Genomic DNA, 25,915 nt, shown 5'->3' with positions numbered 1-25,915 from the left:
GTTTTTTATAGGCTTTTTCTTTTCCATGATTTCAATTTTACTGACGGAAATCAAGACAAGAAATTGATTCATTAATATCGTTTTTCGTCTTTCGTTTTACAAAGACCAAAACCAAAAAAAGTTTGTTTTATAATTCTAGGGGTAAATGAAAAACTATAGCTCTCTTACGCTTACCCTTATGAATTCGAAAACTGGTTCAATAAAAGAAAAATCATCACATGATACAATCGATTACTTTTACTTACATTTCATACCAAACATCATTTATTTTATTGCTCTCACCATCTACTTACTTCCTGACTTCAAACTCGCAAACTTCCCTCCCATGTTTCCCGACAACATAATAGCGAGGACGCTTCTCGGCCTCCACATCCGGCATTCCGACGTCTCCCACCCCAGCGATGGCGGCATGCCACAGTATGATGTACTCGAGAGATGCTGGGTCGAACTGGAAAGCCTTGTACTTGAGCTCCTTGAGTCATCCTTTTATTCCCCAACAATATTTAGTCCTATACGTATGGTGCCATATGACTGCCGTAACCTGTTAACGTTCGCGAAATTGTTTCGAGTTAACCACTTAATTACTTAATTGGGATATTTATCTAGCTAGCTATTTAAACGCGGTAATGTTAAACATTTTCGGTAAGATAAATATCATAAGACTAAATCTGGCTTAAAAGTGACCAGAACTCCAACCTGTTACCTTTTGTAGCTGTACAGTATCAACTGGTTAACTAGTTGAGGCTAGATAATTATCACGAAAATAAGATGGTTAACACTAAACAATTCGAGATCGCTACCTAAGCTGAGGTTGTCTAACGGCAGTGATATGCCACCATGTATTATTCCCGAACAATAGTTAGCCCCATACGTTTACTTTCAGAGTTTATAAAGAACTATTTTGTATAAAATCAAACCGTATGATTACAAAATATCGCAAATTTAACATATTGCTAGCTTGGCGTAGTGTTTATAGCTGTGGAGTCACAACACATAATTATTGATGTTTTAGCGTATCAATGTTCCGATTCAAATATACGTATCACTTGTTTTTAAACTATCTTCAATGCCTACACATTGTTGTAATATATAGTGAACAAATGTTCCACGAAGAAAAAAGAAATATTTCCAAAAAGAAATGCCATGTTTGGCTTCAAACCATTGAAGATACAATAAAATTAAGCGTGTTTAAATCATACCAATATGACTGCTATTCCACACTTAAAAAATAATAATACGGTATATTGGTTGTGATATAAAATAATATGTTAACAAACTTGGAAGGCTCGTATAAGACGAAATGTCGTTGCGGAATAACTCCTTCTAAAACTTTACATACTCGTACGTAAAAGTTTATCGCTTACCGCAGCTACGAGCACTGCATGGTCTACATTTCACGCCCCACTTATCATGGGTGTCTCACTACTCTTTTACAAATCATCTTAGCTTCAATCAAGGTAGGTTTAAAAGTGGAACAGTGGTAAACTTTAACCAAAATAAAATGTGATTTGCGTGAACTTGTATTTCTGGATTTAGGTCGCAAGGAGATAAGAACATATCTATCTCTTTAAATTGAGGAATGTATTTACTTTGTAACATGCGGTAAAGCTATTATTCAGTAGAGATAGTGTAAAGTGATTCATTTTGTAACTTATCATATAACTGATTAACAGTTACCGAATGCGAATGTTTAGTCTTTGATTATGTTACCATTTAAACTTGAAATACATGTATATGTGTGTGTGGAATATCATTAATTCATGTAATTTATAGTTATGTCGGATAACAACTTGAAGGCGTGTGTATAATGATCGGTTTAATTCATTTTCTTCTAGCAGCTTTGTCTAGACTGACTTTAAAACGAAAGTTGTATTTAAATTACAAAACAAAAGAAGTGAGCATTTCATATTTAAATCTACAATTTACTACTATTGGAGCTGATGAATTTAGTGAATATTTTGGGCAATTAAACAAGCATTAGTTTAAAAGGTGATAAAAAACAACACAAACGGAATTATATACCCGCAATTGTGTGCAGTTCCTCTGGGCATTGCAACCGGTTTCCTTCATCTCCGGAATTCGTCCCATTCGGAATAATGTTGGAAAAGCCGCCCCTCCAAATCGAGGACGTTCCAGTGACGAACCTTACCTCGTACCTGTTGGACAACATCCGTAACCATGGAGACAGGGTCGCCATGGTGAGAAATTGAACGGAAAAAATGCTACTCTAAGTGGTTTTCCCGCTCTATAGTTTTACATGTTTATAATCCTTTAGATACATATGGAACACGGGTATTTAGTTCGTAAAGCATGATCTCAAACAAGATGAATTTATACTAATAACGTTATATCTAACAGTTATTTTAACCTTTAACAAGATAATTTCATTCAAAGTTTGTCTCAAAAACGAACTAATATATGTATAATTACAAACAAAACTGGGTTATTTCATTCATTTAATTTGTGTATGTTTACGTGTAGTTAAGTGTTAAGTAAATATGTAAGTGAATAAAAAAAGGTCTTCGCTACCTCTCAAGCAGTGAACATATCTTTTTGGTATGGTTAAAGCATGTGAAATATAAAAGAACGTGTTTTCCATTCACTGATAAAGATCATTGTCTAATAGTTCCTTAGATGTAAGTTGCATAAACACATAAGATATGGCTTTATCCTATTTGGCAAGGTCGACTGCACAACAGAAACAACAATAACATATTCGGAGCTTATCGCGCGCATAGAACGAGCAGCTTCCGGTTTGCAAGCGTTTGGAGTGAGAAAGGATGACGTCATTGGAGTGTTGTCACCAAATCATCCTGACTACCTGGTAACGTTCTACGCATGCGCACTGATAGGGGCCACACTTCAGCCAATCAATCCGCTGTTTACAAAGGGTGCGTTGAATACAGAATATTATTATGCGATTGATTCTTCAGCTGTATCACGTAAATCATGAACTACACGATACATTGAGAGTTGTAAACGTTTGGCAGACTTTGTAGCAATTGCTTGTTTTCTTTTTATAATTTCTGTTATTCTACGTGTGTATACAGCGGATAAATAACGTCATATATGCTACATCGGAAAGCAACATTTAGCTTAAAATGAACACTGAAAACAAAGATAACTTTTCTTTTACTACATTACTTTAAATGAAACAAAAGACAGTCTATGTCGCTTAAAGAGTCACGCCTTCGTTTCATTACTTGAGTTTGATAAGGTGATAAACATCAAACACTTCGACAGACCTGGTTCAAAAATGATCAGACGGCTGTTTTGTGAAATAGTGAAATTATCCGATGACCTAAATGATAGATTGTAATCGAATTGTTCACCATTACGCGTTTCTATACTTATAGGTGGTCGTATTGGTCAGGGATGTTTATCCTTTACTTCAAAGCCATGTTGCCCATGTGTACCAATATTTAAACTATTAACGGTTTGAAAACATATACATGTATTTTAAGATGGTGATGAGCCTTAAAAAATATTTGAGCATGCATTTAAAGTATAAGAGATGATCATCCCAACCCGATAAGACCACCTAGGGTTGGATGTGGTAACTGGTTTATGACCTATTGTCAAGCATTGCTGGCGTATTATAAGTAACGGGATTAGTAGGTGACCCGATATGGGATATACAAGGCGAAGAAAACCATATTCGATATAGTTTTCTTTGCCCCGTATATAAGTATCCTATATCGGATCAGCGACTAACCCCGTAACGTATATATCACGTCGAAAACCTGTTTACTTGTTAAAATGTTTATTTTTTTATAAATATTCATCGGAATTGAAAAATATACGCCTTCTTGTTACGATATTTAATTTTGTGACCCAATATGGAAAATATTGGGTCACCGCGTGACCAGTGCTGGACCATAGGCGTTGCGTTATTCATGTTGGAGGCGTGAAATATTGAAATAACATTTTAATTTATCAGCATGCTACTTATTGCAAAGTAAATACTATGCCTACTGGTTACCGTTCTGATGCAAGAATAATGCATAAACACAAAGTAAAACCTCCAATATGGTACAATCTGTAGTCGTACACTTTTTTATCACAGACGACTTGGCTAAAGTCATCCGACAGTGCAGCACCAAGTATCTGTTCACAGTGACTGATTTACTACCAAAAGTTGAGGAGGCGATACAGGGGCTCGATCAGATAAAGGTATCATTTATTTCAACATTTTGCATTTCCATACAATTTTCCTTCACCCTCGGTAAAACAAAGCTCCAAATCAAACCCATATTTAAAGTTCCGACAATGTATTCTTTAAAAGACTCGTACACCGATTACACGTTCGCAACATTTAATTTCATTAACGAACTAGTTTAAATTGCCATTGAATTTATAACAATCAAAACAATCATTGACTTTTGTATTTTCAAGTTTGTATCCGATTTTCAACTTCGTTCTGACGCTTTCAAGCAAGTATATGTATTTATTGTTTGAAGAGACTTAATTTTGTAATTTTCCTTACCCATTATTTGCGTATGATATCACACAGCCATACACACACTTGTGAATGAAATGCATGCTTTGCAAATGAAACTACATAAAATAAGAAAAAACATAACATTGACCACAGGTTTTGGTGTACGGGGAAGCCAAAGGATACACGACATTTGAGTCCCTCTTGCACCCCCACCATGCCCCCTATCATGCCCCCGAAATGGACCCAAAGACGTCAATAGCAGCTCTCCTGTCTTCTTCCGGTACGACAGGATTCCCGAAGGCCGTCTGTGTCTCCCACTACGCCATTGTCACCAACACCGTCCAACAAAAGTGAGATATTTTGTTTCTCAGTTGGGTTTATACTTCTCAAATTGTAATTATGTACACAGCTGTATGGATCATCTCACGTATTGCGAATAGAAACGTGAACTGGGCCCACGAAATTCATTTGTAAAATGAAGTTGACACATATGTTCTAAAGATGTTTATGATTGTTTGCTGCCCGCCATTATGCGATAATCGCCGTGGATTTCATAATAATCTTCAGGCCCTCATGCCATTATGGACATCTTCGGGCGAGTATCGCATAATAGCGAGCAGCAAGCAATCATTAACCTCTCATTAACGCTTAATGTCTTTATGTTGAAAAATGGCCTTTTTCAATATAAAAACTTTATAGTTCTTCTTGATAATTCGTAATAATTATAAACGAAGTGAAACCAATGCATTTCTGTGCCCGCCGGGTGGGGCAATGTGAGAAAAGGCTTTGGAGTTCATCTAATGTTCCAGCATGTTTATTATTGCAACTTTGTATGAGTTAAACTAATTAATGAATATTGTATGTACTGACCAATGATGTTATTTGATTAACTTTTCTCTCGTATTTTTATATCAATCCACTGTTAAGTATTTCTTCACTTAAGTTGTAATTTCTGACATAATGCCATGCTATTTTATTGTGTCTTCCATTTTCATCTCGTGCTGGTCGGTATTACGTCACGACTATGCTGGCGTATTGTTTATTTAGATCAGACGATGAACATGAAGTGTTGATCTCGTATTTAAGGATTATTGTCGTATTTTTTGCCTATTAGAAATCAATCGCTTAAGCAGTGATCTCCCCTAACAAGCTGAATAGATCAGCCAGTATAGCTGGATTTCAGCTTATTGTAAACTTGTTTTTAAAAATATTTTCTTCTCTTTATTTGATTGTTGTTATCAAATTTCATGTACAAAATCCTTGATTAATTTCAAAGAAAACGGGAACTATCAACTTACAATAAAGAGAAATGTCTTCAACTTTGATGTCAGACTTTTTTTAATGTGATTTGAGGTTTAAAATATGCCATGCTACCTCTCAATTGCTTAAATGACCGTCACAATGTCCTCGGTTAAATGTATTTAACCTGTCACCTGCATACAAATCGGTCCAATAACAAGGTGCCGTGTAAACTTTAGTTTATTAGGATAGTAGACCACGTGATGTTTATCTACAGTCAGGTGGTCATGTGACCGCGAAAACGAACTTCTTTTATATATTCTGCAATGTCAGAAGAACAGCAGAAATGCTGTTTCAGTATCTTATTAATGGACCACTAACAGCCGACCTCAACAATCACTCGCCCATAAAGTCCCATCATTATGCAAAATAATGACACTGGCAAAACAATCGACCTGAAATCTACATGTGATGTGAAAATCTTACCCCAGCTGCAAATGCTGGAAACTGTGTAACAGCATTCAACGATACTCGTCGATAGTTTATTCCATTTATGTGGTGAATGACAAAATCTCACTTACAACAGAAATTAATGATCTCTTTGCCGGTGCAGTTATGATCATTCAACACTATCAACATCATTTAAATCCATTTCATATGTTGCGATTGTTTGTAAACACACGTGATCTTTGAATTTTGACCTGTGTACTGTACACTGTGACTTGAGGAATAATTGTTACATCATCAGATAATGTTTGGAGACTGATACATGCTTATGCACGTTTAAAAGTATTTTTATGTTTTGAATTGATATTGACGTATTAAAATGCAATGACTTTGAATATAAACGTACTAAAAAAGTTGAACAGTTTTGAGAACTATTTTGGGGGCGATTTAAACATGGATACCGAGTGTTATGACGTCAACAGGGAAAAAACAGTTATCCCCCTTACTTTTAAAGAATCTTATTAATGTTAAGGTTTTATAGTGTTTAATTAAACAAACTAACAGGATAAATAGAATACTAGGTTAGTGCCGTGGATGGAGACTACGGCACTAACCTAGTATTCTCTATTTTTATGGCATTATCACAACAAATATACCTTTGTCTTGCAGCTGGTTTGGGCTGAGCAGTGCTGACGAAACTGTTTTGACGTTCCTTCCGTTTTTCCACATTCTAGGGCTTTCGTTAATAGCATACTTCGGCCACTGTTTAGGAGCCCGCCTCGTCATCATGCCGCGGTTTGATTTCGAAACATATCTTAAGCTGATAGACAAATATAAGGTGAGAATAGGACACGTTTAACGCAGGTCATTTTATACCAGATGTTACCAGACAAAGAAATTGCCATTTCCAGTACAGGGGCGTACTTAGAGGCGTAGGCTTTTCACTCAAAACTGATTTTTTTTCGGTTTAAAGTGTTGGCAAAGGAGGTTTGGGGGTACTTCACATCGCAATTGTTATCAATTTCTTGTCCGAAATGGTGCGTTTGGGGCGTATTTTATTACTTATGTTCTCTTATATGAAATAAGTAGGTAAACTTGGACGTTTTTTTTTCATATTTCTTTTTTTTTGGGGGGGGGGGGCGCCAGCCCCGACCGCCCCCCGTCCCCTGGATCCGCTAGTTATTAAGTGTATGATATATGTCTTCTTTATTTTAAATGTAAAATGTATTTTCCGATTTAACTAAACGCTGCAAATCACCAATTCTGTAACCCGTTTGTTGTTAGTTAAATGCTCTTTTTTGCCGAAAAGAGTTAGTAACGCATATTAAGGCTTGAATTTACACATTCCGTTTACAGCATTACCTTCATTTTCTGTTTAGTATTTGTTTTAGTGTAAGTAAAATAACTCAATGTCAGTTTTAAAAAAAAGATCCCTCCCAACAAAATATCTGTAATTGAATCCATTTAATAGTTCTTGCGTTTATTAGTATTGTACATTTCTTTTTAGAATTCAACCTACATTTGCAGCAGTTGAAATTGCAGATAGGCTTAAATAGGTTTAATCATTGTACGGTTATAAGAACAGTAAAATTACTTTATTGAAATAATTAGCTTTCTATTAAATGTATATTGCCATACATTTTTTGATACGCAACACTCATTAATTATTGTAGGGCATTTGTATTTGATTGAAATGTTCTTGTCCACTTATGCGTATGTGGTTGTCGGCTGATTGTGTACAAATGCACAGTTATGAATAATTTGACATGTTTATTACAAATAAGCGTGGGTTTAAGATTGTCAAGTTGTCATAGTTGCCCAATAGTCTTGGTATAAAGTTGGAACATTTCTTTGTGTAGGAGAGTCCGAATAAGACAAGAAGCTGAGATGGAATTATATTTGCTTGAACGAGTAAATTTATGCGCAAATCCATGGAAAACAGTCATATAAGACAGCTGACAAAAACTAAGATCGCAGCTTTTATATTTGAATTCAAAAAATGATGTTTTATGCATTTTTCTTAAACCGTTAGTTCCGCTTTTAGCCATAATACATTCTTTTTCGAACGGAAATATGAAAGTCTGCGATCTGATCTTTTGCCAGCAGTCTTTATCACTGGTATGCAGATGTTAACGCAAAACTTTGCTCATTCCAAGAGAAAAATTATTTATTTTTTTTGTAAAAATCGGTTAATCTGTGAGAGTGCAGCTTTAAAGGAGCACAATTTTAATGCATAATAATGTTTTACTCATTTAACTTTAATGATCAAAACCAAAAAAAACAAAAACATATGATATGTGTTCAGATATTAAAATATTAGCGAAATTGTGGTGCTTTATTTTCTTTGGATTTGTGGCCACATGGCTATTAATTCAATTACTCCATAAATAAAGGCTAATATATTTTTAACTGTACACAAAGCATATGCTTTTTGTTTTGATCATAAAGTCAATTAAGCTAAACACAATAAAAAGCAATAAAATAAAATAAAAAATGCATCAATATGTTTTGTGTCCCTTTTAACCTCATGTTACAGTTGAATGCCATTTTCAGCCCAAAACTCTAATAATGGTTCCTCCAATCATGGTTTTGTTTGCGAAAAGTCCGAAGGTTTCCGAGTACGACCTGTCGTCTGTTACCCAGATCAGTTGCGGAGCTGCGCCCCTTAGTAAGGAAATAGAGGACGTGGTCAAGGAAAGGTTGAAACTGCCATGCATTTATCAAGGTAAGTTCTACACGAAAATGGTCACATGGTGAAAGAGAAGTAAGTCTGCTGTGAATATACCAAAAAAAGGAAAGACACTTGTCTTTAAGCTATTCCCAAATGTTTACAAACTATTGATTTGTTAAAATGTTGAAAGTTTGACGATTGTTAGGTAAATTGTTCGCAATGTGGATTATTTAACATCAGTTTTAATATATGCGTAAGCCAGCATTTGATAATTAAACAAACTCGAATAGAACGTATATATAAAAGAGATATCAAATGTCGTATAATAATACGTATACGTATCATTTTATGTAAACTGATATGCTAGCGTGCATAACTTCTCCGCGGGCTTGTACGAATTAGTGTATAAAGACATTAGCTACGAGTATATATGTTTACTCCTAAAGATAGCACAATTGAAAACCAGACGACTTGTTTGGATGTTAATAACTTTAAAATAAGGCTATATAAATTAAAATTTATGTTTAGCGTCATCATGTTCCGATCACTGACAGAAATTTCAAGTAAAATCAAATTAAGGAAAACGACCCAAAAATTAGCTCTCTCTCTGATAGCTCCATTATCTTGTAAAATGATAATGGCTGGTTATCCCACATAATTCTGGTATCATCTTACTATACATCTAAACCGCCTTAATGGAGGATTTCATCTGAAATGGCGCGTTATACACCGGCTTTACAAATATATACATTTATACATAAAGTAAAGTATCAATTAAGAAGAACGGGCTATGTTACTCCTATCATTGTTTTTTGAGTCATTGCCCAAAACTATAACCTATACATATTAGGGATGGTCCTGTCTCGGGACGGTCAGTATAGCTCCCCACACCGACCTGTATGTTAACTATCAGAAATGAAAGTTGTATTACTGTCACCATTGCATCTCTAAGAAAGTAACTACATTAAATCATCTTGAATAATGTCAGGCACATTGATTCTTTCTTTCCTACCATTGTGAAATTCGTTTCTATTCTAGTCTATTATATTCTATTCTATTATATTATATTCTCTATTCTATTCATTTCACTCTATTCTATTCTATTCTATTCTATTCTATTCTATTCTATTCTATTCTATTCTATTCTATTCTATTCTATTCTATTCTATTCTATTCTATTCTATTCTATTCTATTCTATTCTGTTCTATTCTATTCTATTCTATTCTATTCTATTCTATTCTATTCTATTCTATTCTACTATGTCTATACCGCGTATACTTCTACCGTTATAAGTAATGATCTGCCTTTTTGACTAAAAAATGACGCGTATTTGTATTATACTAACATGCGACGTTTACATTTAAACAAAACAAATAACATTTTATTATATTCTTTCATCTTGCTTTTAGCAAGTGACGAATTCGTTTCAGTTCCAGGAGAGGAAGGGGTTACACAACGTATATATCACATAATTTTGAAGAAATCATTCGTGTGAAAAATAAGGTTCAACACAGTCACTTGACATATATATTAGGGGCATAGATACAAGGGACCGTATTAATAATGCATAATTTTTATTAAGTTATTTCCTTACCTATGTCGATTTTTTTTATTTCATAGTCATATTACAAGAATTGTATAAGTGTTTTTAACATTAAAGTTTCTTTTGTTAAATAAGGTCAATGGAATTAATTTCGAAAATCCTTTATTTTTATTTCAAACGAGTAAAGAGACACTAACATTAGGAACGTGACTTAAGTTAAGAGATGACTAAAGCAGTTTTATGAATACCACCACAGGCCCCAATTTCTCGAAACTTCTAAACATACTGCATATTTAAATTTGATTTTGATAAAAAAAACGGTGTATTGTGGTTAGCATAGTGATTATTCCAATTTAAAAGTCTTAGGACTCTTAAAGAAGGAATTGTTATGCAAATTATAGAAGAAAAAAAGTGTGCTTAGCTAAATCCTGTGGTAAAGGACCTAAGATGTTTTGTGAAATTGGGGCCAGTCTTTAAATATTAATCTTAAGATAAATATATTTACATGCAGGTTCATAAATATCTAGTGGTCTTAATATACATATAAATAGTCATTAAAGATCCACTCTTACTCCAAAATAAGATTTAACACAATTAATACAATTGTTTAAATATACCGAAAAGGATGACTAAATGTCGAAAACAATGAATATAATGAAGTAACCGGAGTTTAATTTGAACGAAAACACGGTATTTCTACCTTATGAGACGATTATTGATCACAGTTAACTTTTAGCACTCACCATTCATTTTATATTTTTACGTTTTCAGCTATTGAATACAATGTTGTTATCAGTAATAAATATTTTCCATAAATGCATAATATAGTTAGTAGTAAAAAAAATTCACCCAAAATTTATGTTTGTTATACATGTGTATGTATTGGATTTGAATAAGAGTGTCACTTTAAGTTAACACTGTATACATGCAGGTCCATAAATGTGTATTATGATAGTAATATACAAATAAAAAGGCAATAAATTGTCACCGTTGATGACTAGCTCAACAAATACAGTTTACGTGCTAAAATTTGGAAAAACAACAACAACTGTTTTTTAGTTTTAAAAGGTCCTGTTAACATATTCTAGGGTAAAATAAGATGGAATTTGGCCTCACATATTGGATTTCAAAAACCTGTTTTTAGGTTAAGGAACGGCAATGGGTCGAAATAAGTGTGGACTCTGTAGTTATTCCCCTTATGTTTTAGGTTACGGTATGACGGAGTTGGGACTGACCCATCTGAACGGGCGAGGGGAGTTCAAGTACAAGTCTGTAGGCAAGTTAGCGCCACTCACAGAAATAAAGGTAGTGGAAATCGACAGGTTACGTAGATGTTTGTATGACCCGTCAAATAATCTTCAAGGCTGTTAGGTTAATCACGGGATTAAAAGATCTGCAGGAATTATTATGTTGATTTTCAGTGAAAGTTTTGAATGTTTTCATTAATTATTACAGACATTTTGATCTAATGTAGAATTGATTTCTGTGATCACTCAAGGAATTATTGCGATCTAACAATGGAATCAATACATATCTCATTAATTGAAAATGAGAATAAATATATTGTGTACGCGAAACCTTCATTAGTAACAATATTTAAAAATACGAATGTAGCCACCTTACCCCATTGCAAACCGAATACTTATCATTAATTACCCGAATTCTACATAGCAAATAATATCCATCCTTTTGGAGAGTCTGCGTACCAAATAATACAGATAAACTGTAAGCGTAGAGCATACCACTCTTGAGTCATCCTCTATTACTCCTTAAAACCCCTGTTATACAAGAGCCGCGTTCCCACGGCGTCCATGAAAAATCCAGAACGCTGATCTGCGCGCAGTGGAATCGTAAGCATCGCCACGGCTTACCCCCATCAAACTAGACGAAGACCAAAAAGACCGCACTACTTCTTGATAATTTTGACCACCAACGCAGTGAGGATGCGGTCAATATTTTCAAAGAATGCTTTACCCAAGTTCAAACTACGTCCTTGCAAGGCATTCACTGCGTCACACACGTTCAAAACACGTTCTTACTGCGCCAGTCTTCACGTGCGTACCACGTCCATTGCATTCTTAAAACGTGCGCTTCACGTCCAATGGCTTCTTTGGACGTTCTTACTACGACCAGGAAGATTCCACCACGCGCTTACCAAGTGCTTATCACGTCCTCAATACGTTCTTATGACTTGAATTTATTTGTGAATGTGATCGAGATGAAATTACCGTGTTCTATTTGTAACTGGCTTATTTCTATTTATATCTAGTGTTGGTATAAAACGCGGTGGAATCGCTAAGAACGCTGAGCGACAGCGCGCACGTTGAGCATGCCAAAAACAAATGACGTCGCTCGCCTTGATGTCGCCTTAGCAGCGTAGTTAGGTCTCCTACAACGCAACAGGATCGCTGCGGGCACGCACGGAGGTCGAAGTGCGAACACAATGGTTATCGATGGCGCTTGCACGGCGATCGTACGTCGTTCTCTGAGGAAACACTGCGTCTCTGCATCGCTTATACATGCAGTGCACGCGCCGTGACAACTGTATGCACGCAGTTGAAGCGCCGTGAGAGCGCCATGAGAGCGCAGACAATCGCCAACTAGAACTCCGTAGGAACGCGGCGCTCTGGGAAATTTAACAACGCCGTGCAATCGCAGTGGTAAAGTGACTTTGTGTGACAGTGGTTTTAAATGCCACTAAATACCGTATACAAAAGGGGGTAAAACCGCCTCAAATATGATAAAAGCGTAAAATTTAATTAATTTCACACGATACACGAGATCTGGATACGTGGCCCCCAGATGTGTACCGGCTACTTGAATTTGCCAGAGCAGACACGTGAGTTCTTCACCGAGGACGGCTGGGCAAAGACAGGTACGACAAGAAAAAACACAGTACTACTAACAACAGTCATAGCCGTAAAGGTATTATTAGCAGTCGTAGAACATTCACGGTCGAAAGAGTTTTACAAACATTTATAGAACCTACACAGTCGTATGAGTACCTCAAGCAGCTTTAAACCTACACTGCTGTAAGAGTACTACTAGCAGTCGTAATACATACACGGTCGTAAGAGTACTACAAGCAGTCATAGAACTTACACAATCGTAAAAGTACTTAATACTTGCAGTCATAGAACTTACACCGCCTTAAGAGTACTACAAGCAGTCATATTACTTACACCGCTTTAAGAGTACTACAAGCAGTCATATTACTTACACCGCCTTAAGAGTACTACAAGCAGTCATATTACTTACACCGCCTTAAGAGTACTACAAGCAGTCATATTACTTACACTGCTTTAAGAGTACTACAAGCAGTCATAGAACTTACATCGCATTAAGAGTACGACAAGCAGTCATAGAACTTACACCGCATTAAGAGTACTACAAGCATTCGTAGAACTTACACCGCATTAAGAGTACTACAAGCAGTCATACAAATTACTGCGCCTTAAGAGTATTACAAGCAGTCATAAAACTTACACTGCCTTAAGAGTACTACAAGTAGTCATATTACTTACACTGCTTTAAGAGTACTAGAAGCAGCCATATTACTTACACTGCCTTAAGAGAACTACAAGCAGTCATATTACTTACACCGCCTTAAGAGTACTACAAGCAGTCATATTACTTACACTGCCTTAAGAGTACTACAAGCAGTCATAGAACTTACACTGCCTTAAGAGTACTACAAGCAGTCATATTACTTCATTGCATTAAGAGTACTACAAGCAGTCATAGAACTTACACTGCATTAAGAGTACTACAAGCAGTCATATTACTTACACCGCCTTAAGAGTACTACAAGCAGTCATAGAACTTACACCGCATTAAGACTACTACAAGCAGTCATTGAACTTACACCGCATTAAGAGTACTTCAAGCATTCATAGAACTTACACCGCATTCAGGGTACTACAAGCAGCCATATAAATTACTGCGCCTTTAGAGTACTACAAACAGTCATATTACTTACACTGCCTTTAGAGTACTACAAGCAGCCATATTACTTACACTGCCTTAAGCGAACTACAAGCAGTCATATTACTTACACCGCCTTAAGAGTACTACAAGCAGTCATATTACTTACACCACCTTAAGAGTACTACAAGCAGTCATATTACTTACACCGCCTTAAGAGTACTACAAGCAGTGATATTACTTACACCGCCTTAAGAGTACTACAAGCAGTCATATTACTTACACCGCCTTAAGAGTACTACAAGCAGTCATATTACTTACACCACCTTAAGAGTACTATAAGCAGTCATAGAAATTACTGCGCCTGAAGAGTACTACAAGCAGCCATATTACATACACTGCCTATAGAGAACTACAAGCAGTCATATTACTTACACTGCCTGGAGAGTACTACAAGCAGTCATAGAACTAACACTCCCGTAAGAGTACTACAAGCAGTCATATTACGTACACCGCATTAAGGGTACTAAAAGCAGCCATATAAATTACTGCGCCTTAAGAGTACTACAAACAGTCATATTACTTACACTGCCTTAAGAGTACTACAAGCAGCCATATTACTTACACTGCCTTAAGAGAACTACAAGCAGTCATATTACTTACACCGCCTTAAGAGTACTACAAGCAGTCATATTACTTACACCACCTTAAGAGTACTATAAGCAGTCATAGAAATTACTGCGCCTGAAGAGTACTACAAGCAGCCATATTACTTACACTGCCTTAAGAGAACTACAAGCAGTCATATATCTTACACCGCCTTAAGAGTACTACAAGCAGTCATATTACTTACACTGCGTTAAGAGTACTACAAGCAGTCATATTACTTACACCGCCTTAAGAGTACTACAAGCAGTCATATAACTTACACCGCCTTAAGAGTACTACAAGCAGCCATATTGCTTACATTGCATTAAGAGTAATACAAGCAGTCATATTGCTTACATTGCATTAATAGTACTACAAGCAGTCATAGAACTTACACTGCCTTAAGAGTACTACAAGCAGTCATATTGCTTACATTGCATTAAGAGTACTACAAGCAGTCATATTGCTTACATTGCATTAAGAGTACTACAAGCAGTCATAGAACTTACACTGCCTTAAGAGTACTACAAGCAGTCATATTACTTCATTGCATTAAGAGTACTACAAGCAGTCATAGAACCTACACTGCATTAAGAGTACTACAAGCAGTCATAGAACCTACACCGCATTAAGAGTACTACAAGCAGTCATAGAACCTACACCGCATTAAGAGTACTATAAGCATTCATAGAACCTACACCGCATTAAGGGTACTACAAGCAGTCATAGAACCTACACCGCATTAAGAGTACTACAAGCATTCATAGAACCTACACCGCATTAAGGGTACTACAAGCAGTCATAGAATTTACACCGCATTAAGGGTACTACAAGCAGTCATAGAACCTACACTGCATTAAGAGTACTATAAGCAGTCATACTACTTACACTGCCTTAAGAGAACTACAAGCAGTCATATTACTTACACCGCCTTAAGAGTACTACAAGCAGTCATAGAACCTACACTGCATTAAGAGTACTACAAGCAGTCATACTACTTACACTGCCTTAAGAGAACTACAAGCAGTCATATTACTTACACCGCCTTAAGAATACTACAAGCAGTCATAGAATTTACACCGCATTAAGGGTACTACAAGCAGCCATACTACTTACACTGCCTTAAGAGAACTACAAGCTGTCATATTACTTACACCGCCTTAAGAGTACTACAAGCAGTCATATTACTTACACTGCGTTAAGAGTACTACAAGCAGTCATATTACTTACACCGCCTTAAGAGTACTACAAGCAGTCATAGAACCTACACCGCATTAAGAGTACTATAAGCATTCATAGAACCTACACCGCATTAAGGGTACTACAAGCAGTCATAGAACCTACACCGCATTAAGAGTACTACAAGCAGTCATAGAACCTACACCGCATTAAGAGTACTACAAGCATTCATAGAACCTACACCGCATTAAGGGTACTACAAGCAGTCATAGAACCTACACCGCATTAAGAGTACTACAAGCATTCATAGAACCTACACCGCATTAAGGGTACTACAAGCAGTCATAGAATTTACACCGCCTTAAGAGTACTACAAGCAGCCATACTACTTACACTGCCTTAAGAATACTACAAGCAGTCATAGAACTTACACCGCATTAAGGGTACTACAAGCAGTCATATTACTTACACCGCCTTAAGAATACTACAAGCAGTCATAGAATTTACACCGCATTAAGGGTACTACAAGCAGTCATAGAATTTACACCGCATTAAGGGTACTACAAGCAGCCATACTACTTACACTGCCTTAAGAATACTACAAGCAGTCATAGAATTTACACCGCATTAAGGGTACTACAAGCAGCCATATTACTTACACTGCCTTAAGAATACTACAAGCAGTCATAGAATTTACACCGCATTAAGGGTACTACAAGCAGCCATATTACTTACACTGCCTTAAGAGAACTACAAGCAGTCATATTACTTACACCGCCTTAAGAGTACTACAAGCAGTCATATTACTTACACTGCGTTAAGAGTACTACAAGCAGTCATATTACTTACACCGCCTTAAGAGTACTACAAGCAGTCATATAACTTACACCGCCTTAAGAGTACTACAAGCAGCCATATTACTTACACCGCATTAAGAGAACTACAAGCAGTCATATTTCTTACACCGCCTTAAGAGTACTACAAGCAGTCATACTACTTACACCGCTTTAAGAGTACTACAAGCAGTCATACTACTTACGCCGCCTTAAGAGTACTACAAGCAGTCATATTACTTACGCCGCCTTAAGAGAACTACAAGCAGTCATATTACTTACACCGCCTTAAGAGTACTACAAGCAGCCATATTACTTACACCGCCTTAAGAGAACTACAAGCAGTCATATTTCTTACACCGCCTTAAGAGTACTACAAGCAGTCATACTACTTACACCACCTTAAGAGAACTACAAGCAGTCATACTACTTACACCGCCTTAAGAGTACTACAAGCAGTCATACTACTTACGCCGCCTTAAGAGTACTACAAGCAGTCATACTACTTACACCGCCTTAAGAGAACTACAAGCAGTCATACTACTTACGCCGCCTTAAGAGTACTACCAGCAGTCATACTACTTACACCGCCTTAAGAGTACTACAAGCAGTCATATTACTTACGCCGCCTTAAGAGTACTACAAGCAGTCATATTACTTACACCGCCTTAAGAGTACTACAAGCAGTCATAGAACTTACGCCGCCTTAAGAGAACTACAAGCAGTCATATTTCTTACACCGCCTTAAGAGTACTACAAGCAGTCATACTACTTACACCGCCTTAAGAGTACTACAAGCAGTCATACTACTTACACCGCCTTAAGAGTACTACAAGCAGTCATATTACTTACGCCGCCTTAAGAGTACTACAAGCAGTCATAGAACTTACGCCGCCTTAAGAGTACTACAAGCAGTCATAGAACTTACGCCGCCTTAAGAGAACTACAAGCAGTCATAGAACTTACGCCGCCTTAAGAGTACTACAAGCAGTCAAATTACTTACGCCGCCTTAAGAGTACTACAGGCAGTCATAGAACTTTCGCCGCCTTAAGAGTACTACAAGCAGTCATACTACTTACACCGCCTTAAGAGTACTACAAGCAGTCATATTACTTACGCCGCCTTAAGAGTACTACAAGCAGTCATAGAACTTACACCGCCTTAAGAGTACTACAAGCAGTCATATTACTTACACCGCCTTAAGAGAACTACAAGCAGTCATATTTCTTACACCGCCTAAAGAGTACTACAAGCAGTCATACTACTTACACCGCCTTAAGAGTACTACAAGCAGTCATACTACTTACACCGCCTTAAGAGTACTACAAGCAGTCATATTACTTACGCCGCCTTAAGAGTATTACAAGCAGTCATAGAACTTACGCCGCCTTAAGAGTACTACAAGCAGTCATAGAACTTACGCCGCCTTAAGATTACTACAAGCAGTCATAGAACTTACGCCGCCTTAAGAGTACTACAAGCAGTCAAATAACTTACGCCGCCTTAAGAGTACTACAGGCAGTCATAGAACTTTCGCCGCCTTAAGAGTACTACAAGCAGTCAAAGAACTTACGCCGCCTTAAGAGCACTACAAGCAGTCATAGAACTTACGCCGCCTTAAGAGTACTACAAGCAGTCATAGAACTTTCGCCGCCTTAAGAGTGCTACAAGCAGTCATAGAACTTACGCGCCTTAAGAGTACCACAAGCAGCATAAAACCTACACACCCGTAAGAGAACAACAAGCAGTCAAAGAACGCGCAGAGCCGAATTCGTACTTACAACAGTCATAGAACTTACGCCGCCGTAAGAGTACTGCTTTTAGCAGTCATAGAAATTAAGATAGGAACTTACAAATAGGGCTAGTCATTTACCATTTTACTAACCCACATGGCAACGCACAAACCCGATCATTTGTATAACGGTTTTTCTTAAAATCACTGTCAATACTAGATAATTTTACTTTTAATATTCATTGTGCTTGTAATAAGTATGTAATACTAGTTTTAGGGAAAGCATGATTTATCTTGGGTACAAAAAGATCAAATTTTCAGTCGCAACTTGTAGTGACTCGCTCATGTGTTTGGACCAAAAAATTCACGGTAATGCATCTAAAACCACTTAATTATCATTATTTTACTCTGTGATATCGAAACTGCAGAAAAAATACAGTAATACCATAAAATAGTATTTTGATTTTATTGGGGTTCAAACCCATACACGATGAAGTCAAGAAAGAAAGTAGAAAACAGCCGGCAAGTCCACCTGACCACCGGGACTTTAACAAAAGTAATGGGCATGTTGACCTGATAATGTCAATAAACCAATCACGCAACACCACAGCGGTTATTAATTCCAATCACGTTATATATGCTTTCGAAAATTGTGGTCTTCAAAGACAATATTTGAGCAAAAATCAATATTTGCTGAAGGGTTCCAGCTTTTGCTATTTTTTTAACACTCCTTATGATTTGCATCACTTTATTTACACGTCGGGTAATCATTGGAGCCATAACATTTTGTTTTGTGTTTAAAATGCTCCAACGCGTCTTCCGTTATAGTGCCAATGAGTGGAATATGGATGTAAACAGTGAGTATGGTTTCTTATTTTTCATTTTCAGAGGTTTATACGAGTAAATTTTAAAAAATGGACAATGTAGTTCTACATAAGAATGGCCATGAGTTGTTCTAAATGTAAAAGTTCTGAATAAAATTTAATATCTGATCGTCTAGAACTTGCATAACTTGCTAGACGTTAGTGTTGACAACGTAAAAATCTAGATTTTCGAGAGAATTTTTCCCGTACCTTAGGTTTAAGCATTTTCTTTACATGTGTGTGGCTTTTTTATTGACAAAAGGTTGACGCGTTACAAATTTTAGAACTTTATTTGTTATACTTGCTGCACTATGCTCGATTTTCTGAACGTTGTGGTGCCAATAAATAGGTTGTGGTGCTCATGATTAGAAATTTAGTAGGAAACGAATTGTGAAAAAACTGTAGCAATTTCATAATATGAAAATTAATAATTAACTGAATTAATATCATGTTCGATCATTTTTAAGTATGACCTTAAGAATTTTGCAAACTGTGAAAACACCGAAAAGGTGCGTATATTGTCACGTTCGGTCTTCAATGTACTAGTAATCGATTAATTGTTTCATTAAATAAAAAAAATCGAGTATGGACACTCATCACGCACATCTTGTAAACTTGGAGATTTTCATTAACAGCACACGTTTAACCACGTGCTTATAACTGTCATTTGCTGCATAAAACACATTTAATTGATTTGGTTCATTATTTGTTAAAGGCAGTTATAATATATCAACAGAATAATGATCGTAAGTTATACAGTGAGACAGGTTTTAACACTGTATACTGCGACCTCTGTAAAGAATATACTAGAGTATGTACATAACAAGGCAATTGAAAAAGTGAATAAAGGGTTTATATTTCGTGGGATCTTGAATTCGTGGATCACCCAACCCACGAAAACCACGAACATTAATGCCCCACGAACATTAATGATTTCACGGTTACAAAATGTTATGGCTCCAATGATTACCTGCCGTAGTTTAGTAATTTAAAAGTGCAAACCATAAGCGACTCACTTTCATAAGGTCAAAGTCGGCATACCCCACTGCCGGGTTCCTTCGCGAACAAAACTTCAATCACACAATGCATATGATACACTTCAAAACATCAAATGAAATACTAAGTTATATTGTCAAAGCATTGCATCATAATTAACTGTACGGCAACAACTCTCCCCTGCTCTGGTTCACCCTTAAACCTGATGAAATATAATATACATTTAAAATAATATTTTTGGTACTCAAATGTAAAATTCTACACTAATGATGCGCAATACTTTGCGGGACTTAGCGCATAGATGTAAGCCGTTCTCGGTCAATGTTGTTTTTGTTTTCCGAAAATCAATGAAAAGGTATGTTTGCACTAGCCAGTCGGGCTTCCTTTTTGAGATATTTATTAGCCGGAGAGGAACTACGTGTTCTTTGCTGTCGGCAAGTGTCATTTTCGACCACTGTACTAGTGTGTGAACCCCGTACAAATTCCGTAGCAAATACTACAATGTTCTAAACTTGCTATCATATAATATTCTATTCATTCCATTATATGTCTAATATGTGGTCTGATTCAACATACGCATTCGTTTAACTTGCGTATTACATGTTGATCATGAACAGCGTTAGTTCCTGCTGTGTTTCCGTACCAGGTGACATCGGGTACGAGGATGAGGACGGGTACCTGTTTGTGGTGGACAGACTCAAGGAACTCATTAAGGACAAGGCATTCCAGGTCGCCCCAGCAACCCTCGAGGACATCCTGCTACGTCATGACGCCATCGCTGATGTCGGAGTCGTCGGCATGCCGGATGTGGAGGCCGGGGAACTCCCTCGCGCGTACGTCGTAAGGAAACATCAGAGGGAAGTCAGCGCTGAGGAAATCACGAAGTTTGTAAATGGTGAGATAAAGTAAATGAATGATGTTTGGTATTGAATGGAACTGAAGGTCATCGACTGTATCATGTGATGATACGATATTATAAGTTTTACCGTTTTAAAAGTATACGTATTTATAGAGTTAACATAAGAGGAGAGGGCTTACATTTTCTTTTTCTCTAAAATCAAAACTTAAAGTTTAGTTTAAACATATTTATCTTACAACGATTGTGAAACCATTTATTACAACATTATATTTATCACTCTCATTGGCACGATTTGACGCGAGAGTGTGGTCTTGTGGGGGCGTGGACCGGAAAACCCGGAATTAATCCACTTGACGGGCTTGGTGACCAAAACCATTAGTGTTTTACTGTATTCACTAAGCAACATAAGTTAAAATTATCTTTGTTTCTAAAGCCATTCAATTTTAATAACACAATATTCATGAAACAAATGTTTTTGAAACTATAAAAGAAATTATAAAGAAAATAAAAAATAAAAAATAATACAGGCAATAGAAGTACGAATGAATACAATTATTTATACACGCATGAATATATTATGCAATTATAGTAGAAAAGTGAAGGATATCAACTGATGCTCTAAGTCATTCAGTTCCTCATCAACATTTCAGGCCAAGTGGCACCCCACATGAAGCTTCGGGGCGGGGTGGAGTTTGTTACGGAAATTCCGCGCACCGCTTCAGGCAAGATCCTCCGAAGGTCGCTTCGGGAACGCGCAAGGGAGCTTGCAGCAAAACAAGCGTCTGAGTTGAAGTGATGTTCGGTTCTTCCTGTTTCATAATGCAATGCCATACGCCAGAGATTATTGTTAGAAAATAATAGTATTTTTGTTTAAAATAAAACATATTTATCATAACATTTACCAACACATCATTTTAAAGACGTAGTGTATGCTTATATAATTACCGATATGTTATTATTATTCTAGTATTATAGGTATATCATAATCAATAATAACAGGCAGACATATTACACATTTGACAAATGTAATGAGGCTTATCAGTTTTACGCTGCCGTTTAACTCGTTGCTTTGTAGGTAGTGGTATAACCCCGACTGCAGCCAAAAGGACATTGGTTTGATGTCTAATGCTTTTATATCTAATGCTTTTATATGCAACATGACTGTGCAGATTGTATTATAGTTTTACTGATTCTTGGTCTTCGATCAAATAGTTTATCACAAAAGAAAACTTACCATTGTTTTGGGAACGACACCACGTGTAACATGGTGGTAACTAGTGATTTACGTACGCATAGCAACGGTATGGTAAACTATAGTGTTGACAGAAATATATAAGCTATATTATCAATATTAAGCAGCAGAATACAAACTACCACTACCACAAAGAGTTTCGTCTTCATTCAGGTGAAACCAAGTAAAGTATAATCTACACAAATATATAAGACTACAGCTAAGCAGGCCCCGCCTCACTTGGAATTCCTCATTGTCAACGATAACGTTAGATGAAAAATACAATGCCTGTAGAATGTTATAGTCTCATTATAATATTTACGATTGTCCAGCTTTTTTGGCAGAGCATGGATGACACTATTTTGTTTCCCACATGATTAATTGTTAGATTTATAATATCGAACAGTTACTATGTAGCCTAAACAACAAATGTGAAAGTAAAAGTATGTCAAATCTCTTGGTTGTTGAAACAAATTCAGATTGCATTTTTCTATGAAATGCGTGAAATTTGGTAAATGAAATATTAAAGGAACAAACATAAGACCATTTCTTTTGGTTGTATATGTTCATGAATTTAGAGGCTGTCAATTATAAGTGGTCTGAGAGTTCTAAGCGGTACCTAATCATAAATTATAAGTTTCTTCCATGGCCAAGAGTGTAAGATAGGTTAATTCCGACCCGAGCGTAGGGTGTTTTGCAGAAACGAGGTTAACCGGGTTTCCGCAAAACACGCTGCGCGAGGGTCGGGATGAACCTATCTTACACGAGTGGCTATGGTAGATGCTTTTTCTACCAACTCAGCTAAACAAAATAAAGTAAAAATGATTTTTTTGCTGGAACTCTTTGTGCTTAGTGAAAATAATTGCGTATGGATAAACGATAATTCGTGGTTGTCATGGATATGCGCGCAGTGATTCAGATTATGTTAATAGTCAAATCGGTCTTTAAAAAGTTCTAAGGAGAGTGAAGCATCATTGCTTGAAAGGTGCGTTAAAATGTTTTATGGTGATATTTGAAGCGAGAAATCATTAATAAGCGTTCTAAATATTGCCGCAAGACAAGGTTTCAATGATTCTACAGACGACAGTCTTCAACAAGGGAGTTACTTACAATGTAATGACCTTTAAAAAGGAGTTCCATACGGTCATTTTATCTTCGCCCGTGGGTAACATAATAATTTCTAGCATGTTTAAATTATGGAATCTACTTATCTGGGGTGGGAGAAAAAAACATCTAGTTTCATATAGTATGTATGCGCTGTATTGATTGTGGAGTTTTGTGCAGTTGTTCCATGTTTCTACTTTGTGATTTTTTTGTGTTCAATGACTTTTGCATCTACCCTGTGCCATTCAAACTTTAGGCTGCTGCGTTTGTTTCTGTAGTTTTCATATAAATATTGAAACATTTATCTATGTTCAAAACCGCCAGGATAATATCATTTGAGGTCCATATCGTAAACTGTTAATTTAAATTGGATGTAAAATTCTGACCGACTCACACATATTTCTAAAATATATTAAAATATAAAAAGTGTGTTAAATGCTCTTTGCTTTTAATACAACTGATAAAAGATACGCAATGAATTGTATTTTTTTCAAGATAAAGAAATGAAAAAATGAGATCGATGTAAACTTATATGTTGTACCATTATGAAGATATTTTTGGGTCCGTATAACACAGGCATTTGAAGTTTAATTCTTATCTTTTTCACAAAATTGACAATATTTATACAAAAGGAATTTCAAGTTTGTTTGCGTGTCCTTTTTAAATTAATGATAAACAATTAAAGAGAAATATAATAAAGAAATATTTTTTTTAGAAAATAACGACTTTGAAATATAAATATAAACCAATATAATAAGTTTTTTCTGTTATATGGACTCTGATCACCAATGTGGTGAAAGTAACATTCACATATCAGAGAGTATCTGTGAGTTATATGGGCCGGTTAGTTCAGCTGGTAAAGCGCCAGTTGTCCCGGGTGTGATCCCAGGATAGGCCGCAGTGCCTCTAGCATTTGGCGCCCAATATGGGGCCGTGGGATGTGCTCTGTGAATGAATGGAACTGGAAATTCTGGTGAGTCGAGAGGGCCATCATAGTTATAAATGGTCTGGATAATTGGAATTTGTTCTGGAGATTCGAACTATTAAAACTCAGTGTGTTAAGATTGAATACAATCACAGACTGTTTGCTTTTTGTTGAATAACTCCAATGAGCAAAAATTGAAAACTTTTAATACAGGGGAAATTATTGTGTTTAAAATCAAAGGTCATAAAATTATGGTTTTTCTTCAAAACGGTCCACGGCAGGCAATAACAATAGTATTTTGATCACTTGTATGTTCCGGTCTACGAGCCGCCCAAAGAATAAAACTTTTGACCTTCCGGCTCCCGTAGTTCCTTGTGGCTAATGAACTTGGCAGCGTCAAGAAGGGCATTGTAAGCTGCGTAATTCCGTTTGCTCATTCGTATACAAGATGTCCCACAGTCGATAGGTGATTTTGATTCTCTTTGCTGTAATGTCCAGAGTAGAAACGAATCCTTATTTGTGTTGAAGTCGTCATGAATATTACGCTTTCTAGCTTTCAAAAACTGGTCACTGGTTACGTAATAGGTAAACTCATTTTTAGCTTCTGGTGATTTGGCAAAGTCCGGCTTAGCCCAAACTCTCTATATCATATTTTGTTTATCTTTTCTTCCTTGAAGTAGGTAATTTTTTGGGTAACGACTGCTATAAAATATTCGATCTTTAGGAGTATGTCTGTCATACATTTGAGAATCCGTTGCTTCTAATTCAGTTGCAAAGTCAGCATTTAATCCTGGAGTTTCTGGAATCACTTTGTTATCATAGTCAGTATAAAACGATCGAAGGTCTTCAAACGGCCATACACTTTCCGCAGTAAAACGCCGGTCTACGGAACCTTTCACAAAAGAGTTTCCCGAATCAGTTTGTTTCACAGGCATCATTATCATCGGATCGATGAGTAGATTAAGTCTAGTCTCTGAACTATCAACTACCCTGACAGTCAGGTATGTGAAGAATATCAACACAGTAAACCTCGGTTTTTCAAACGTCTGTCCTGCAAACATGTCTTGCTCTTTTACAGTTGCTATAGAACCTGAAGAAACGCAAATAAGACACTGTAATGTTGCAAGTCATGTTTTCTGTTGAGATACAATTCATTTCATTTCCCTTAAATAGCATACGTTCTATCAATAACTGATATTAGGTTTGTTTATTTAAAATTTTGTAAATTTCAAAATAATTGTACATAATAAACAGTGCGACGTGCGATATTATCGATAA

The 25,915-nt window shown here is 36.4% G+C and overlaps 2 protein-coding genes across 2 annotated transcripts; both read left to right on the top strand.

The window, feature by feature from the left end:
* Nucleotides 1-1,452: 1,452 nt before the first annotated feature.
* LOC128235435 (probable 4-coumarate--CoA ligase 1) lies at nt 1,453-11,713 on the top strand. Its single transcript, XM_052950257.1, has 7 exons — nt 1,453-2,198; nt 2,684-2,891; nt 4,067-4,173; nt 4,595-4,791; nt 6,797-6,965; nt 8,681-8,852; nt 11,550-11,713. Exons 1-7 carry the CDS (start codon nt 2,097-2,099, stop codon nt 11,711-11,713), a joined length of 1,119 nt encoding a protein of 372 aa, XP_052806217.1. The 5' UTR covers nt 1,453-2,096.
* A 1,413-nt stretch (nt 11,714-13,126) lies between these two features.
* On the top strand, nt 13,127-23,143 carry LOC128233577 (luciferin 4-monooxygenase-like). The gene is made up of 3 exons (XM_052947316.1): nt 13,127-13,217; nt 21,165-21,413; nt 22,028-23,143. The coding sequence occupies exons 1-3, from the start codon at nt 13,145-13,147 to the stop codon at nt 22,171-22,173; spliced, it is 468 nt and encodes a 155-aa protein (XP_052803276.1). The 5' UTR covers nt 13,127-13,144; the 3' UTR covers nt 22,174-23,143.
* The last annotated feature ends 2,772 nt before the right edge of the window (nt 23,144-25,915 follow it).

Source organism: Mya arenaria, chromosome 5, assembly GCF_026914265.1.
Source record: "Mya arenaria isolate MELC-2E11 chromosome 5, ASM2691426v1".
NCBI classification, from domain to species: domain Eukaryota; kingdom Metazoa; phylum Mollusca; class Bivalvia; order Myida; family Myidae; genus Mya; species Mya arenaria.
This window is presented reverse-complemented; position numbering and strand designations above follow the sequence as displayed.